We start from the raw sequence: 18085 nt of genomic DNA on the forward strand, positions 1-18085 counted from the left end.
GGAGTCAGACGGACTCTGAAACGCGTTGACATTAAACCACTGGGATCATTTGGATTGTGAGTTAATCAGCATTACATATTATAAATCCACTCCACCCTGGTATCTGTCATATTAAAAACTTACACACATGATAAGTATGGTGACGTTTCGACCACAAAAACTGCCTTCTCCAAGCGAAAATTCAATGATAGAAAAAACATTCTGTTGTTATTTTTTTCTCACGTTGAATTTCGGCTTGAGAAAGGCCGTTTTGTGGCCGAAATGTCGCCAATCTCATCATATTTGTGAATCTTTAATATGACGCAATAAATAAAATGTTTGAGGATTTTCTGGTGCCTTGGAAACCTTCATTTTTTTCTTCTAGTATCTATAGATAAGCAAACAAGAGCACCACAAACCGACCAAGCGGTCCAATAGAATAATTTCATTTTATTAGTATATAATTATTAAAAAAAGGTTGTGAAGCGGGAAAATAAATACAGGTCAAAATATATACGTATATAGGCCACAATGCCAGAATCCAAAGCGGTACAAAACCAATTGTATATAGAAAAACAAGGACGCACACTCAGGAGAGCAATATAGCATAACTCAAACTCATAAAGTGCCAGAAACATATAACTAATCGATAAAAACATGTCAATAAGAGCACATCATTGCATATAAGGCAAGTACACAAGCCATTGTGCTGGAGTGAAAACGTGTTAGGAGATAGGAGAAGAAAAAAGCCGAAACGCGCGTTGGGGAGGACGCCATCCAGGAGCCAAGGATCTACAGTCTCACTATGAGTGACTTACTTTGCTGCTACTTTTATTTTATTTTTTGGTCACTGTTCTCACTTGGTTGTACTCCTTCACTCACCCTAGGCTAGGTATTTTTTTAAATTGTACTCTAACACGTTTTCACTCCAGCACAATGGCTTGTGTACTTGCCTTATATGCAATAATGTGCTCTTATTGACATGTTTTTATCGATTAGTTATATGCTTCCGGCACTTTATACTCACTATTTGCACTAGGGCAGTGTAGTGACACCCACTGATTCTCCTATCAACATAACTTACCATTCAATGGACTGATGATCCCTACAGCTTTTATACTACTCTGTACACCCCGGGTTCACTCAGTTTGAGTTATACTATATTGCTCTCCTGAATGTGCGTCCTTGTTTTTCTATATACAATTGTTTTTGTACCTCTTTGGATTCTGGCATTGTGGCCTATATATATTTTTTGACCTGTATTTATTTTCCCGCTTCATAACCTTTTTTTTAAATAATTATATACTAACAAAAATAAATTATTTTATTGGACTGCTTGGTCGGTTTGTGGTGCTTTTGTTTGTTTATGGTTTGATTTCCGACTGTCCGTGGATTTTTTATGCTGGTCCATTTTCTTGGTAGTAGACACCATATAATTATTTATTCAATATTCATTTGGCACGATTACTCTTTCACTACCGTGTTAAGTACTCCTTTCTTGCTTTTATAGTATCTATAGATGTAGTTTATAACGTGACTGGTTCACAGAGGGGAAGGAAATAGGAAATATAAATGGAAATAGGGCTTCACCATCTATCGGAGAACATTACAGGAGTCGGACAGACGATTGGGGCAGTAAGCCGACATTGCTGTAACTCTGATGACACTGTGACCAGAGGTACTACAGAGTCATCATGGGGCATGGCCTGGATTTACTGGTGTAAATATATATCGGTGTCATGTTTTTGGTGTCGGGGGTGCCATTTAGTCACCTGGTCCGCTGTCTGCTTCTTGTCTTGTGCTCCTGGAAGCAGGACAGATTCTTCAGCTGGCGAGTCAGGCTTCATTTCCACAACAATTTGCTCTTTTTCTCCTGGCTTTGTGCTGAAAATTAGCAGAAGATTAGAAAATAAACACGAGCTTAAAATGAAACTTAATTCTGGAAAGTAAAGTACTACCATTTTACTGATTTATTTTAAAGAGGATCATTCAGCTGAGTAAGGAACAGGTGAGGCCATGGGAGTTGGGCAGCTGGGAAGTGCGCTATTCAATGCTCCAACTGGCCACTCCAGGTTTTGGGTTGATTTTGGCTGCTCACATGCTTACCAGCACAGCTCAGGTATGGTATAAAAGGGCAGCGAGTTCACAATGTGATGGCATGCTGTGCTCCTGGGAAAACTGCTGTGAATAAAGGAACTGTTTGTTTGGGAAATACTGTGCGCTCTAAACAGTTCCCCTGAATTAGCATTTACATGTGTAGTTAGCGGACAGGCGGTCTAAGATTTTTTGTTTGTATTATTTGTATTTTTTTTGCATGAGAAGCCCATAAAACTGATGGCTGGTTACTGCATCACAGATGTCTGGTTTGGACTGTATTCCTTAGGTGCCGGTTTGGAGATGGCAATCTTGAATGCTATTCCTGGATCTAAAAAGCTGCATGTCAATGTAAGACAATGTTCACACAACCGTATTTTCGGGCCGAGTACAGTGCGTGGAAAATACTGACAATACTCAGAGCAATGTTGGTCATCTGAGCAGCTGAATGTCATTTTATTTTTTGCATGGACCAACTGTCCACATGAAAAAATGTCAACATGTTCTAGTCTCTTTCGTATGTTGGATGAAAATCGCCTACTCATTTCTATAGCTGAGGAAAAAAATTACATCCCATACAGATCTACCACATAGCACTGGATGTTTCCAGATACGTTGCCATTAGTAACATAGGAAACTGTACTTGGTCTTGTAAATTTTATTCACTGATGATGTATAAAAATGAATGTGGTGCAGATGGCTATTAAAAAAGCAAATAAAGCATGTAATGATGTTAAAGACAGTAAAATAAAGAAAAATAGTGATTAGGCATAGTTTTTTACTGAATAAGGTAATAAAACTTGAAAAAACAATTAGAAATAATAGGCATTGCCATATCAGCAACATCATGTACCATTAATTATCAGGCTATTTATCCATATATGTATGAATATATCTGTAATAACACAAAAGGGGCCATTACAAATGTTTCTGCATTCACAGGAGCCTGTGGAATATTTCATGTTTTGCCTGGTGTCATTCCGTCAGATTAAATGTAAGGTGTTGCTCTTTTGCTCTGTAATACTACTGGAGACCAGCAGGTGGTGATATAAGGGACAACAATGGACTGTATTGGGGGATGTCTGATCAACATCCTTTATAGTCTGGTCACTAAGCTCCCCTTTAGTCTGGTCACTGTGTTCTTCTATAGTATGGTCACTATGGTCCTCTATAGTCTGGTCACTATGGTCCTCTATAGTCTGGTCACTATGGTCCTCTATAGTCTGGTCACTATGGTCTTCTATAGTCTGGTCACTATGGTCTTCTATAGTCTGGTCACTATGGTCTTCTATAGTCTGGTCACTATGGTCCTCTATAGTTTGGTCACTATGGCCCTCTATAGTGTGGTCACTGTTGTCTTCTATAGACTGGTCACTATTGTTCTCTATAGTCTGGTCACCAACTTTTTCTATAGTCTGGTCACTTTGGCCCTCTATATTCTGGTCACTAAGTTCCTTTATAGCTTGGTCACTAAATTCTTCTATAGTCTGGTCACTATGGTTCTCTATGGTCTGGTCACTAAAATCCTCTATAGTCTGGTCACCAAGTTCCTCTATAGTCTGGTCACTAAGTTCCTCTATATTCTAGTCACTATGGTCCTCTATAGCCCGGTCCCTATGGTCCTCTGTAGCCTGGTTCCTATGGTCCTCTGTAGCCTGGTCCCTATGGTCCTTTATAGCCTGGTCGCTATGATCCTTTGTAGTCTGGTCAGTATGGTCCTCTATAGTCTGGTCACTATGGTCCTCTATAGTCTGGTCACTATGCTGACCAGAGGTAGTTGGCAGTTGAAGAGGGTCAGGCTCGACTTGAGGTGAAGATTTGGGTACAAGGGCTGCAAGGATAGAGTACCTTGCCAGACAGTCGTTTCAGAGCCCTGACAACCAAGATCTGACAACAGAAGAAATATAAAGGCACGTTCCTGCCTTATGTAGAGAATCTACATACAGAACCCAGACAGGACGCTGGTGTCTGGCACTTGGTAATCTGTCTGTTATAACATGTAGTCCAAGAAACCGAGGGGGTAAAAGACCCTTAAGCTACAGAGCCCTCGCAGCAAGGCCAAACCTCAGTTATGGATTTGCCATATCAGAGTATTAGTCCCGTTGCCATCCAGTCGGGACCTGTATAGAAATCCGGCTAAATACTGAAGAAGCTGTGAATCATTAATCTGTTATCCAGAAAACAGTTTGAACTGTTCATACCAAGGTCTGGTCTGCCTTCTCCCTACTTCTAAATCCTCTCGATGTACCATGAGAACGGGGCTGGAGTGCCAGGAACCAGGTAGGAGAACTGTGACATCCCAAACTGCACAACACTGCAGAATAGCCATACTGCTGCTCGGCACCTTCGCCTGGACCTAATAGTGCCTCCTGGCCCTACCAACTGGGTATGGCATATCCATACACTTTCCTGCCCAGCTACTTGGGTATGGCATATCCATATACTTTATAAAACAAAACCACGGTCAGGAAGACCAACAAAAATGTTGTCCACAACTGCCAGGAAATTTGTTCGGGATGCAAAGAAAACCCCACAAATAACAGCAGCTGAAATACTGGACTCTCTGAAAACTAGCATTGTGTTTGTTTCAAGTTGCACAAAAAGGAGGCACTTGAAGAAAAATGGGCTGCAGGGTCAAGTCGCCAGAAGAAAGACATTACTGCACAAATGCCACAAAGTATCTCACTTATAATACGCAAAACAGCACAGAGACAAGCCTCAAAACTTTTGGAACAAGGTAATTTGGAGTGATGAGACCAAAATTGAACTTTTTGACCACAACCATAAACATTACATTTGGACAAAGGTCAACAAGACCTATGATGAAAGGCACACCATGCCTACTGTAAAGCACGGAGGTGGATTGCTGATGCTTTGGGGATGTGTGAGCTACAAAGGCACAGGAAACTTGGTCAAAGTTGAAGGAAAGAAGAATGCAGCACGTTATCAGCAAATACTGGAGGCAAATTAACACTCATCAGCCAGGAAGCCGTCATGGGACGTACTTGGAACATTCCAACATGACACCGATCCAAAACTCAAGGCCAAGTCAACCTGTCATTGGCTACAGCAGAACAAAGTGAAGGTTCTGGAGTGGCCATCTCAGTCTCCTGACCTCAATATCATTGAGCCACTCTGGGGAAATCTCAAGCGCGCAGTTCATACAAGACAGTCCATGAATTTACAGGAACTGGAGGCTTTTTGCCAAAAAGAGTGGGCAGCTTTACCATCTCAGAAAACAAAGAACCTTATCCACAACTACCACAAAAGAGTTCAAGCTGTCATTGATATTAAAGGGGGCAATACATGGTAATAAGAGATGGGGTATGCACACTTTTGATCAGGGTCATTTGGATGTTTTAGTAGTGTGACAATAAATGGCTTCACCCATCCACTAACCATGAGTGGAGAAAAAGTTTTGGTGTTATCATTCATATTCTCTGAAAAAAGTCCAAGAAAGCAAAAATTCTGCCGGGTATGTAAACTTTTCAGCACAACTGTATACATATAGAATACATAGATATATAGATGTCAGTGACACACATACAGTGGGTATGGAAATTATAGAGGCCACTGTGCTCTTAGGAACCTTTAATACTGTAGAAATTCTGTTGTAACCTTGGCCAGATCTGTGCCTTGCTACAATTCTGTCTCTGAGCTCCTTGGCCAGTTCCTTTGACCTCATGATTCTCATTTGGTCTGACATGCACTGTGAGCTGTGAGGTCTTATATAGACAGGTGTTTGCCTTTCCAAATCAAGTCCTATCAGTTTAATTAAACTCAGCTGGACTCCAATGAAGGAGTAGAACCATCTCAATGAGGATCACAAGGAAATGGACAGCATGTGACTTAAATATGAGTGTCTGAGCAAAGGGTCTGAATACTTATGACCATGTTATATTTCAGTTTTTCCTTTTTAATAAATTTGCAAAAATCACTACATTTCTGTTTTTCAGTTAAGATGGGATGCAGAATGTACATTAATGAGAAAAAAATGAACTTTTTTGAATTTACCAAAAAGCTGCAATGAAGCAAAGAGTGAAAAATTTAAAGGTGTCTGAATACTTTCCGTACCCACTGTACATCTAGACCACACGAGCAGTAAGACGTCCACATAGCGACCGTACCAGGCCACATCACTCACAAATGGATTAACCAAATTGAAAATAAATAAAGAATTGCTAAACATGGAGAAAATTTTGAGCCCAACACAGACCCTAATACTGCTCCGTAGACCGAAAAATAAAAATGTTTTGGGTCATGGAATGCACTGACACACACCAATTTTACAAAAGATAAAAAGTCTTCTATGCTTTTGAGCTGAACAACAGTGAAAACTGCATGGAAATCCATAGACTTGTGTGTATTTTGGGGCAGATTCATGAAAGGTTTTCCACCACAAAAGTGGTGTAAACGTTTTGAAGAGTCGCAGTTTTTTTGCCCAACACAGAGTTGTGTGAAAATTTAGCAAATTTAGTATTCTCATACCAGCTTGAATCAGCACTGCCAAAATGGGTGGAATACGATGGAGCAGAGGTGGTGCATGGTCACACCCGCCCATCAAATTAATCAAAACCAGCTTTTGTACACCAGGAATGACTTTAGTAGCATTTATGGCGTATCACACGGGGTCACATGCTACTTAGGAGAGGCAGAAAAGTTAATTAAGTGACGTTTGCATCTTAATGAATTCAGCATCTCTACTCCTGTAAGGCTGCGATTGCGCACTGCGCCAGTCTTGATTAATCGGTCCCATAGTGTTTAGTTGTGGCTTCCAGTACAAGTCATATTACAGCTCTTGTGTCATAAAGTCTAATATATCTAACACTGAAAGTACAGTATATGTAAGTTACTCAAAGGAAGGGAAATACCAGGGCCGTGCATGATCCTGAGTCATCTCAGAAGAATAATGCACGAGCTACTGAACATGAGGCTGACTCATACCATGCAGGAAGCGGCATCACACATGGTCACACTGATTGTGTTAGGGATAACGCAGGAAGCGGCACCACACATGGTCACACTGATTGTGTTAGGGATAACGCAGGAAGCGGCACCACACATGGTCACACTGATTGTGTTAGGGATAACGCAGGAAGCGGCACCACACATGGTCACACTGATTGTGATAGGGATAACGCAGGAAGCGGCATCACACACGGTCACACTGATTGTGTTAGAGATAATGCAGGAAGCGGCACCACACATGGTCACACTGATTGTGATAGGGATAACGCAGGAAGCGGCACCACACATGGTCACACTGATTGTGATAGGGATAACGCAGGAAGCGGCACCACACATGGTCACACTGATTGTGTTAGGGATAATGCAGGAAGCGGCACCACACATGGTCACACTGATTGTGATAGGGATAACGCAGGAAGCGGCATCACACATGGTCACACTGATTATGTTAGGGATAACGCAGGAAGCGGCATCACGCACGGTCAAACTGATTGTGTTAGGGATAATGCAGGAAGCGGCATCACACACGGTCACACTGATTGTGTTAGGGATAATGCAGGAAGCGGCACCACACACGGTCACACTGATTGTGTTAGGGATAATGCTGGAAGCGGCACCACACACGGTCACACTGATTGTGTTAGGGATAACGCAGGAAGCAGCACCACACACGGTCACACTGATTGTGATAGGGATAACGCAGGAAGCGGCACCACACACGGTCACACTGATTGTGTTAGGGATAACGCAGGAAGCGGCACCACACATGGTCACACTGATTGTGTTAGGGATAATGCAGGAAGCGGCACCACACATGGTCACACTGATTATGATAGGGATAACGCAGGAAGCGGCATCACACATGGTCACACTGATTGTGTTAGGGATAACGCAGGAAGCGGCATCACGCACGGTCAAACTGATTGTGTTAGGGATAATGCAGGAAGCGGCATCACACACGCTCACACTGATTGTGTTAGGGATAATGCAGGAAGCGGCACCACACACGGTCACACTGATTGTGTTAGGGATAATGCAGGAAGCGGCATCCCACATGGTCACACTGATTGTGTTAGGGATAATGCAGGAAGCGGCACCACACACGGTCACACTGATTGTGATAGGGATAACACAGGAAGCGGCACCACACATGGTCACACTGATTGTGTTATGGATAACGCAGGAAGCAGCACCACACACGGTCACACTGATTGTGTTAGGGATAATGCAGGAAGCGGCACCACACATGGTCACACTGATTGTGTTAGGGATAACGCAGGAAGCGGTACCACACACGGTCACACTGATTGTGATAGGGATAATGCAGGAAGCGGCACCACACATGGTCACACTGATTGTGTTAGGGATAATGCAGGAAGCGGCATCACACATGGTCACACTGATTGTGTTAGGGATAACGCAGGAAGCGGCACCACACATGGTCAAACTGATTGTGTTAGGGATAATGCAGGAAGCGGCACCACACATGGTCACACTGATTGTGTTAGGGATAACGCAGGAAGCGGCACCACACACGGTCACACTGATTGTGTTAGGGATAATGCAGGAAGCGGCACCACACATGGTCACACTGATTGTGTTAGGGATAACACAGGAAGCGGCACCACACATGGTCACACTGATTGTGTTAGGGATAACACAGGAAGCGGCATCACACACGGTCACACTGATTGTGATAGGGATAATGCAGGAAGCGGCACCACACATGGTCACACTGATTGTGTTAGGGATAATGCAGGAAGCGGCATCACACATGGTCACACTGATTGCGATAGGGATAATGCAGGAAGCGGCATCACACATGGTCACACTGATTGTGTTAGGGATAATGCAGGAAGCGGCATCACACATGGTCGCACTGATTGTCTTAGGGATAACGCAGGAAACGGCACCACACATGGTCACACTGATTGTGTTAGGGATAATTAATGGAAACTGTGAATGGACACAGACTCAACCACATTATGTCTTCAGGTGCAAATGAGAGAATAAAATCAGAAGTTTTGACATTCCCTCCTGCTGTCGGTGAGTATAGCGGGGTATAGCGGAAGTGCCAGTAAATGATAGAGACTATACTCACATATCTTTTGTTCCAGAACGCCCACAAGGAATACGCCCCTTCTTATACAGGAAATACAGCACCGCTCCCAGGATGGCCAGCAGGAGAATGCACACAATGACTGCCACAATCACCACGCCATAACTTTTCTGACTTCTGGACTCTGCACACATAGTATATGTTAATCACTATGTATTAAAATCTTAATACTGTAGTTATCTCACTTTGTATATTCTTGGTTTTGATGGTACATACTTTAAAGGGAATCTGTCAGCAGGAGTTTGCTGCAACATTTGAGAGAAGCATAATGTAGGGACAGAGGCCCTGACTCTGGCGATGTATCACTTACTGGGCTGTTTGCTGTCATTTTGATAAAATCTCAGTTTTCTCTCCTGTATATCTATAGTTCTCTGGATGCTGAACTCTGTATAAACACGCCCACACCACCGATTGGCAGCTTTCTGCCTATGCACAGTGTACACAGAAAGCTACCAATCAGTGGTGGGGGCGGAGTTATACAGAGCTCACAAATATATTTGACTACCTGACAGCGGTTTACAAATCTTCTGGTAATAATCTCATGCTCATAAAATGGTGATTTTATCAAAACTATGGCAAGCAACCCAGTAAGTGACACATCACTGGAATCTTAGTCTCTGGCTCTACATCATGCCGCTTTCAGATTAAGTGGCTAAAACCTGGTGACAGATTCCCTTTAATGTTATTAAATTGTTTGGTAAGTCAGGATATTTTAGCTTTAAAGCTAAATAAATAGTTAAATGAGTGGTGCTGAGCTGTCATATTACGCACAATAATGTCATGTCATAAACAAATCTAGATCAGGTGTGGGAAAATGGATCTGTTTCTGATTTAGTTTTTTTTTCTTCAGATATTAACATTAGAAAAAATGGGTCTAGAGAAAAGTTTTCATAATAAAATAAAAACAAGATTTATTATTAGTGTACATAAAAAGAAATCACATAACTGACACATGGGGTTAAAGTCATTAAAGGGAACCATGGAAAACCAGTGTTTACTCGAATTCACAAACTAGGACATTAAATAGGATAAATTACTGAAAAAGAGTGTGAGTCCAGGCAGCCATCACGCCTGTAGTGCGCTTCCAGTGTAAATGCACTAAGCATTAGGCAAATGTGTAAAGAAGTTTTTATGCTCTTAAAATATTACAAATATCAAAAGACTGACCGTCACTTCCAAACAGAAATCAGGCGAATACAGGTGCGACCTAAGAGTAGACATCTCCACACATAACTAACAAATAAAGTAGCATTCTGTAGCGCTATAGCATGAAAACATGAAATATATGAAATATGAATTGCATTACTGCTCTAGAAAATAAGAAAAATTGAGAATGCTTAGCACACAAATTGGCCAATTCATGTTTACCTGGCAGCCATCACAAGGCGATTCTCGTTGTTGAGACCGAGAATTGGGACTTCTCTCATCAGCTAAAGATTACATCTTTTATGGGAAGATAGGTTCCTGCTGTAAATAAATCCGCCAGATGCTAAGGTGTGGAGTACTCAGTCAGCCCATGAGAGGAGTCCCAATAAGATAGGTCCCAGCAACGAGAATTGTCTCATTGTGGCTGCAGGGCACAAATGAATTGGCCTATTTATGCGTTAAGAATTGTATTTTTTTAATTTTCTAGAGCAGTAATGCAATTAATATTTCATATATTTCATGTTTGCATGCTATAGTGCTACAGAGTGCTACTTTATTATGTTACCTAATATATTGCAATCGTCACATTATATAGCACTGTGTACTAACAATTGCTCATTTTGTCTTTCTATCCAGATAATTCTCTTTTCCATTAAGTCTATGACATCACGTGATCAATAACTGACTAGCTGAATCCTTCCAAGCTGTATGTGGAAACAGGAGGTCAATTTTCTCTGCGCAAGTCATGAGTCAGTGCAAACATCTATGCAGGATCGGCGTCAGCACCCGGCGTACCTGGTCAAGTGCCAGAGCCCTGAGCACTCAGGGGGCCCACTCACCATCAGGGACACCTGCGCACTATGGGGGCCCAGTGTCTGTGCTAGTGCAAACACTCGCGAGTGGGCCCCTCTGCTTCATCAGGGTTCCAGCACTTGTGATACCTCTCCCAGCTCCACCGCTGCGGCGTTTGATGAATGTGACGTTCAGGTCAGAGGGCGCGATGACGTCACATGTGTGCGCCCTCTGCCTGAGCAGTCACAGTTCAGAGAGCTGGAAGACAACGATGCAGAGGAGTCCGAAGCAGAGCAGCAGCCAGCGATGAGAGGTTAGTATTTCTTTTTTTATGTTTGCAGAATTATATATGGGGACCATCATACACTGGAGCATCATATATGGGCCCATCATACTCTGGAGCATCATATATGGGGCCAATTATATATAGAGCATGATATACTGTATGGAGCAATATATGGGGCTAACTTATACTCTATGGGGCCCATCCTATGCTGTATGGAGCATTATATGGGGCCCGCTATATATGTAGCAATATATGGGGCCAATCATATACTGGAGCATTATATGGAGCCCATCATATACTGTATGGAACATTATATGGGACCCATTATGTATGGACCAATATATGGGGCCCATTATACAGTACGGAGTAATACATGGGGCTCATTATACTGTATGGAGCAATATATGGGGCCTATTATATACTGTATGGAACAATATATGGGGCTCATTATTCTGTATGGAGCAATATATGTGGCTCATTATTCTGTATGGAGCATTATATGGGGCCTAATATTCTGTATGGAGCAATATATGGGACATTTTATTCTGTATGCAGCACTATGTGGTGCCCATAATACTGTAAGGAGCAATGTATGGGGCACATTATTCTGTATGGAGCATTATGTGATGCCCATAATACTGTATGGAGCAATATATGGGGCAATTTATTCTGTATGGAGCATTATGTGATGCCCATAATACTGTATGGAGCAATATATGGGGCAATTTATTCTGTATGGAGCATTATGTGATGCCCATAATACTGTATGGAGCAATATATGGGGCAATTTATTCTGTATGGAGCATTATGTCATGCCCATAATACTGTATGGAGCAATATATGGGGCAATTTATACTGTATGGAGCATTATGTCATGCCCATAATACTGTATGGAGCAATATATGGGGCAATTTATACTGTATGCAGCACTATGTGAGGCCCATAATACTGTATGGAGCAATATATGGGGCACTTTATTCTGTATGGAGCATTATGTGATGCCCATAATACTGTATGGAGCAATATATGGGACACTTTATTCTGTATGGAGCATTATGTGATGCCCATAATACTGTATGGAGCAATATATGGGGCACTTTATTCTGTATGGAGCATTATGTGATGCCCATAATACTGTATGGAGCAATATATGGGGCACTTTATTCTGTATGGAGCATTATGTGATGCCCATAATACTGTATGGAGCAATATATGGGACACTTTATTCTGTATGGAGCATTATGTGATGCCCATAATACTGTATGGAGCAATATATGGGGCACTTTATTCTGTATGGAGCATTATGTGATGCCCATAATACTGTATGGAGCAATATATGGGGCACTTTATTCTGTATGGAGCATTATGTGATGCCCACAATACTGTAAGGAGCAATGTATGGGGCACATTATTCTGTATGGAGTATTATGTGAATCCCATAATACTGTAAGGAGCAATATATGGGACACTTTATTCTGTATGGAGTATTATGTGAGGCCCATAATACTGTAAGGAGCAATATATGGGACACTTTATTCTGTATGGAGTATTATGTGATGCCCATAATACTGTATGGAGGACTATACTTTCCGGTTTCTGACCTATTGAAGAATTTACAATAGATATCACTCATGTAATATAGGAAGTGAAATCTTTGGCACTGTACTATACCTATAGTCCTCTGCTGTATCTGTGCATTATGAATTGTGGTATGTGTTAAAGGGGCCACTGAGACTCTTTCACCCGGGGCCAACGAAAACTTAGAACCGGCTCTGCGTCTATGGCAGGGGGAGGAGGGAGCAGCCGAGTAAGGAGTTTATTAGAGGAATAATTTTTGCAAGGATACAAGAATTCCTATTTCTACGAAGAGCAGAAGAACAAGAAGAATTTACTGAGTAGAAAGTCAAAATGAGAAATTGTAAGTATACAGTGCAGTATAATATACTGATTGCAATATATTAAGAGGATAAAAACTTTGATGGGAGTGCTTCTTTAACTACACTTAAAGGGAATCTGTCAGCATGTTTTTACAATGTAATCTGAGAGCAGCATGATGTAGGAGACCCTGATTATAGGGATGTGTCACTTACTGGGCTACTTGTTGTAGTCTCAATAAAATCAGTGTTTCATCAGCAATACATTATTAGTAGGGGACTAGGTGCCATGTAGTCATTCTGATTTGATTGGTTGCTTCGCACTTGTGTGCTCATGCTGGGCTGTCTTACCTATAGCGGGGTCTTTTGTGGATTCAGATCCTGTAAGAGATATTTGGAAACTGATTTTTTTTTTACCAATAGTTTATTTGGATATAAGAAATAAATGTTTGTATGGAGAGCAGCACAGGATATAGAAGAGTGATAGGAAAATATGAAGATGGTCGCGGAGGCTGCCGGCAATGTATGGGAACCACACCGCTCCTTGGTATGGTGCCATATAGCTGCCATGCTCCTCTGCACCGATCCTGGCAATAAGAAATACAGGTCACCTTCCAATATCCTTTCTCACCTTTCTTTGAGTCTGGTTCTTCCGTCTCCTCCGATCCTGTAAGACAAATTTGTACAATGTAGTAACTCTCCAATTTACCGTTATTAGTGTTTTGTGATTTGTATTACAGTTTTGTGTCAGTTGTTCAAAAGGTTAAGAAATGGAAAAAAAAAAAGTACAATATGTGCAAAATCTTTCTCTGTTAAAGAACATTTTCATGTGACCGGAATACTAAATAGTATTGGGAGAAAAAAGTCAGAAAAGATTATTTTTTGTTTGACTTTTGTTTGAGTAGTCTTGTTTGTTGTTGGAGCCCTTAACGGGGACATGATGTGAAAATCGAGTTCTTGTGTGAGCAGATAAATGATAGTCATCTTAGTGGAGATAATGGCAGCTTTATAGCTTTTATAGAAGCTGAAGAAACAGTAGGAGTGTGCAGACGTGTATGTGTGTGTGCGTGTCAAGTGCAGCATGGCCGCTACCACTCCATACAATATTATGATGAAGAGTGAGAGCATGCATAGTGTGTGTGTACGTGTGTGTGGACTCCAGCATGGCCGCTACCACTCCATACAATATTATGGTGCAGAGTGAGAACATGCATAGTGCGTGTGTGTGTGTGTGTGGAGTCCAGCAAGGCCACTACCGCTCCATACATACAATCTTAGGGTGAAAAGTGAGAGCATGCATAGTGCATGTATGTGCGGCGCCCCAGGGTCCTGGTCGTCACAGTGGTATTACTTTCCTCTCGGGGACAGTGATGCTGTGTTTGGAAGCAAAGAAGGATAACTGCATCCAGGTATCACAAACATGCAACACATTTCAACATTTCACACTCCAGGCCACCAGGGGGAGCTCCTGACCCTATTTATTAGGTCACTCCCCACATATATATAACTGGTAGTCTGTAGGGAAAGTTAGAATGTTCCAGACCAGAGACTGAGGAGGATGTAAGGTTAGAGGAGCTGTTCATGCCCTCAGAGCCGCAGCTCCCAGAAAGAGACATTGAAAGGCAGAAATGTATTGCAGTGAGCGTGAAGGAAGTCGAAGCAAAGGAAAGGATACCAGAAGGGGTCTAGCCCCGCTCAAGCTGTCTCCTTCTGAGGCGCAAAATCCCGGTAGCTGGAACGCAGGTGGAGTAAGGACCTCTACGCCTTGTTTCAGAGAGCGGCAGGACATCTAATTGCAGGTTACCTGTCCGCACCTACACCCAGGAGGCACGGTGACAACTACAGAGCCGGGTTATCTAAGAGACCCTATGAACAGGCTCAAGTCACCAGTCATACGGGTATTGTCCTATCCTATATGGGGGACAGAGAGAGCGAAACATCGCATCTGTGAGGCCCTTATGTGAAGCCATAGCCAGTAAGGGACTACACCACCGCAGCACAAGAGAATTCTACTGATTTCCACATGGATAAGGGAACTCTGGACTTCCCTCCAAACCTTCTGGACTCTACCTGCCCTTTGATCTGGTGCTCTGGATTGAGGATCCTGAAGTCTTCAGTAAAAGTAAAGAGACTGCAACCTTGTGTCCTCGTTCATCACTGCCCAATTCATCATTCACCATCTACACACCGGGAAGCCCTGGGGACATACTTCACCTGTGGGAAGGTATACCATCTAGCTGCCATAACATCACCCCAGCGGACCCCTTAAAGCAGCATCGGTCACCCTGACCGAATACCACAGGTGGCATCACGAACATTCCCCTTAAAGAACTTTCCCTTTTACACGGATGTCCCAGGGCCACGGACCGGGTCAGCCACTGTGACATCCCCCTGTGAACCGAAGGACCCGGTACCGAGTACCCTACTTCCCTACTAATCCATGTGTGTGTGGAGTCCAGCAAGGCCGCTACTGCTCCATACATACAATCTTAGGGTGAAGAGTGAGAGTATGCATAGTGTGTGTGTGGAATCCAGCAAGGCCGCTACCGCTCCATACAATCCTATGGTGATGAGTGAGAGCATGCATAGTGTGTGTGTATGTACGTGTGAAGTCCAGCATGGCCGCTACCGCTCCATGCAATCTTATGGTGAAGAGTGAAAGCATGCATAGTGTGTGCGTGTGTGTGTGTGGAGTCGAGCATGGCCGCTACTGCTCCATACATACAATCTTATGGTGAAGAGTGAGAGCATGCATAGTGCGTGTGTGTGTACGTGTGTGTGTGTGTGTGTGTGTGTGTGTGGAGTCCAGCATGACCGCTACCACTCCATACATCTGTAAATTTTCAGTATAAATTCACATTTTCCAGATGTCAAGTCCACAGCAATATGTGAAAAAATGTAAAAACACTACATCTCCAGCTCTCCTATACTTGTATCCCTTGTATTTCCGGCAGATTGAATATTGAACGTACCTCTGTGGTCACTAGATACCGGGGTGGTTATATATCCTGTGGGAAAAGAAATAATGGAAGCCAGATCAGCTTTACTTTACTCATATTATGGGTGGTGTTTTACAGTACAAATGATGAGGGCAAGTCACCAATTACCACCAATGTGGCTGCTTGACCAGGGAGCCGCAAATCTTTTTGCTCAACTCCAATGGTCACAGATTTCATCTTTTATGTACTACACACATGTTATTAAATACAAAACACAATCTTAGAAACGTGATTATTGTCTGGGCTCTTTACTTTTGTAGCCATGATACAGGAGTCTAACAAAGGATAAAACTTTCATGTATTTATATGATATGGGATGAAATACCATCAGACATAGCAGACGCGCAGAATATCTGGGTACTGACACAATTATGAAGCTGAGGTGTCAACCACACGATATCTACAAGATTTGCACTGAATTCTGGTAACCTACAATATTACGTGGTATTAAATGTACTGTATATCTGACTTACTCTCCTGTAAATGAATATATTCCACGCTGCTGTTGAATTCATTCTGAGCCTTACACATGAGACGTTCATTCAGGAGGTCTTGTGTCACCAGGAAGGTTAGTTCGCTAATAACTTCATGATCAGAAATATTAGAAATGTGACTGTCTACCTGTAGAATTAATCAAAAAGAGGTAATGAGAATATTATAGAAACACTTTAATATGTTACTGGATCCAATTACCTCGTGGCCAGTTTTAAAAGAAAAGTTATAAGGTTGCACCTGCCTAATATGTAAATGAGCTGTTAAGATCTATGGGATGGACATAGATCTCCTTGAGAATCTGCCTCCAGAGATTATTGTAAATAAAAGGGGGAGTTACCAGTGTGAGACCTGTAGATAAGTCAGTCATTACATGCCTCACACTGGTAACACTCCATTTAATTTAAAATAAGCTCTGGAGGCAGATTTTCAGGGAGATCTATGTCCGGGCCCATAGATCTTAACAGCTCATTTACATATTAAGAAAAATGTGGATTACTCTGGAATAAGACGCCAGATTGCAGATATGAAGGTATCATTTTGCTCAACTTTCCATGGCATACATGCATTGCAGCGTTGCTCCTACTGACAGATGCCCTATATATTCACTTACCTCTGATCCATTCATGTACCAGGTAATCTGAGGAGTGGGATTGCCGATTGCAAAACATTTCACACTTAGCTTTTCGCCATCTTGTACTGCGACATGTTGTGGATGTACAGTCACTTGTGGTTTCCCTATAATTAATAGCCATCATTAGATAGGATAATTTCTTATGTCAAACAGTCGTTTTCCCGCATCAACACCCCCATTACCTTTTAATACTACTAGGATCTCCTTGCTATGGGTGAGTCCTGGCACCCCAGTTACACTTGCAACACAGACATACTGTCCTGCATCTGTGTAATCCTTGAAACTAAGGCTTAATTCAGGGCCACTGGCAATGGTTCTTCCTCCCTAGAAGGGCCGAAGAGATTGGGAATAAGACATTGCAGTGTACAGACAGTGGGTCATTTTTTGCTTGAATCATTAAAGGCAAAGAAAAATGAGTGGCAGACCGAAAATAACAGAAATGATGACTATTTAGTAGTGTTGCTTCCAATCTCTCAGATGTGATCCATATATGTTTTTATGGATCCAAAACTAAGTGACATGAGATGCAAATGAATGTGGGTTTACTATAGATTACAAACTTGGCAGAAGGTCTACGGTGAGTACAAAAGCACGCCATTGGGTTCTACATTGGCAGCATGCCCTATATGCGTCAATATTATACCACAGCAAAGCGACCTGGTACTGAATTTCTGATTTGGGAGTGCGACTTGGTGGGATCAT

General features: G+C 42.2%; 1 protein-coding gene across 1 annotated transcript in view; it reads right to left on the bottom strand.

Annotated features, from left to right (window-relative positions):
- Positions 1 to 18085, bottom strand: part of MCAM (melanoma cell adhesion molecule) — a 110449-nt gene that overhangs the window by 3460 nt on the left and 88904 nt on the right. Inside the window, exons 10-17 of the mRNA XM_069742151.1 lie at positions 17566 to 17707; positions 17363 to 17487; positions 16731 to 16878; positions 16231 to 16266; positions 13890 to 13925; positions 13610 to 13639; positions 9143 to 9284; positions 1752 to 1863 (exon numbers count right to left, since the gene is read on the bottom strand). Of these exons, the coding sequence (XP_069598252.1) occupies positions 1752 to 1863; positions 9143 to 9284; positions 13610 to 13639; positions 13890 to 13925; positions 16231 to 16266; positions 16731 to 16878; positions 17363 to 17487; positions 17566 to 17707 (771 nt within the window). The remainder of the gene's footprint in view (positions 1 to 1751; positions 1864 to 9142; positions 9285 to 13609; positions 13640 to 13889; positions 13926 to 16230; positions 16267 to 16730; positions 16879 to 17362; positions 17488 to 17565; positions 17708 to 18085) is intronic.

The sequence above is a fragment of the Ranitomeya imitator genome, chromosome 10 (assembly GCF_032444005.1).
Source record: "Ranitomeya imitator isolate aRanImi1 chromosome 10, aRanImi1.pri, whole genome shotgun sequence".
NCBI lineage: Eukaryota > Metazoa > Chordata > Amphibia > Anura > Dendrobatidae > Ranitomeya > Ranitomeya imitator.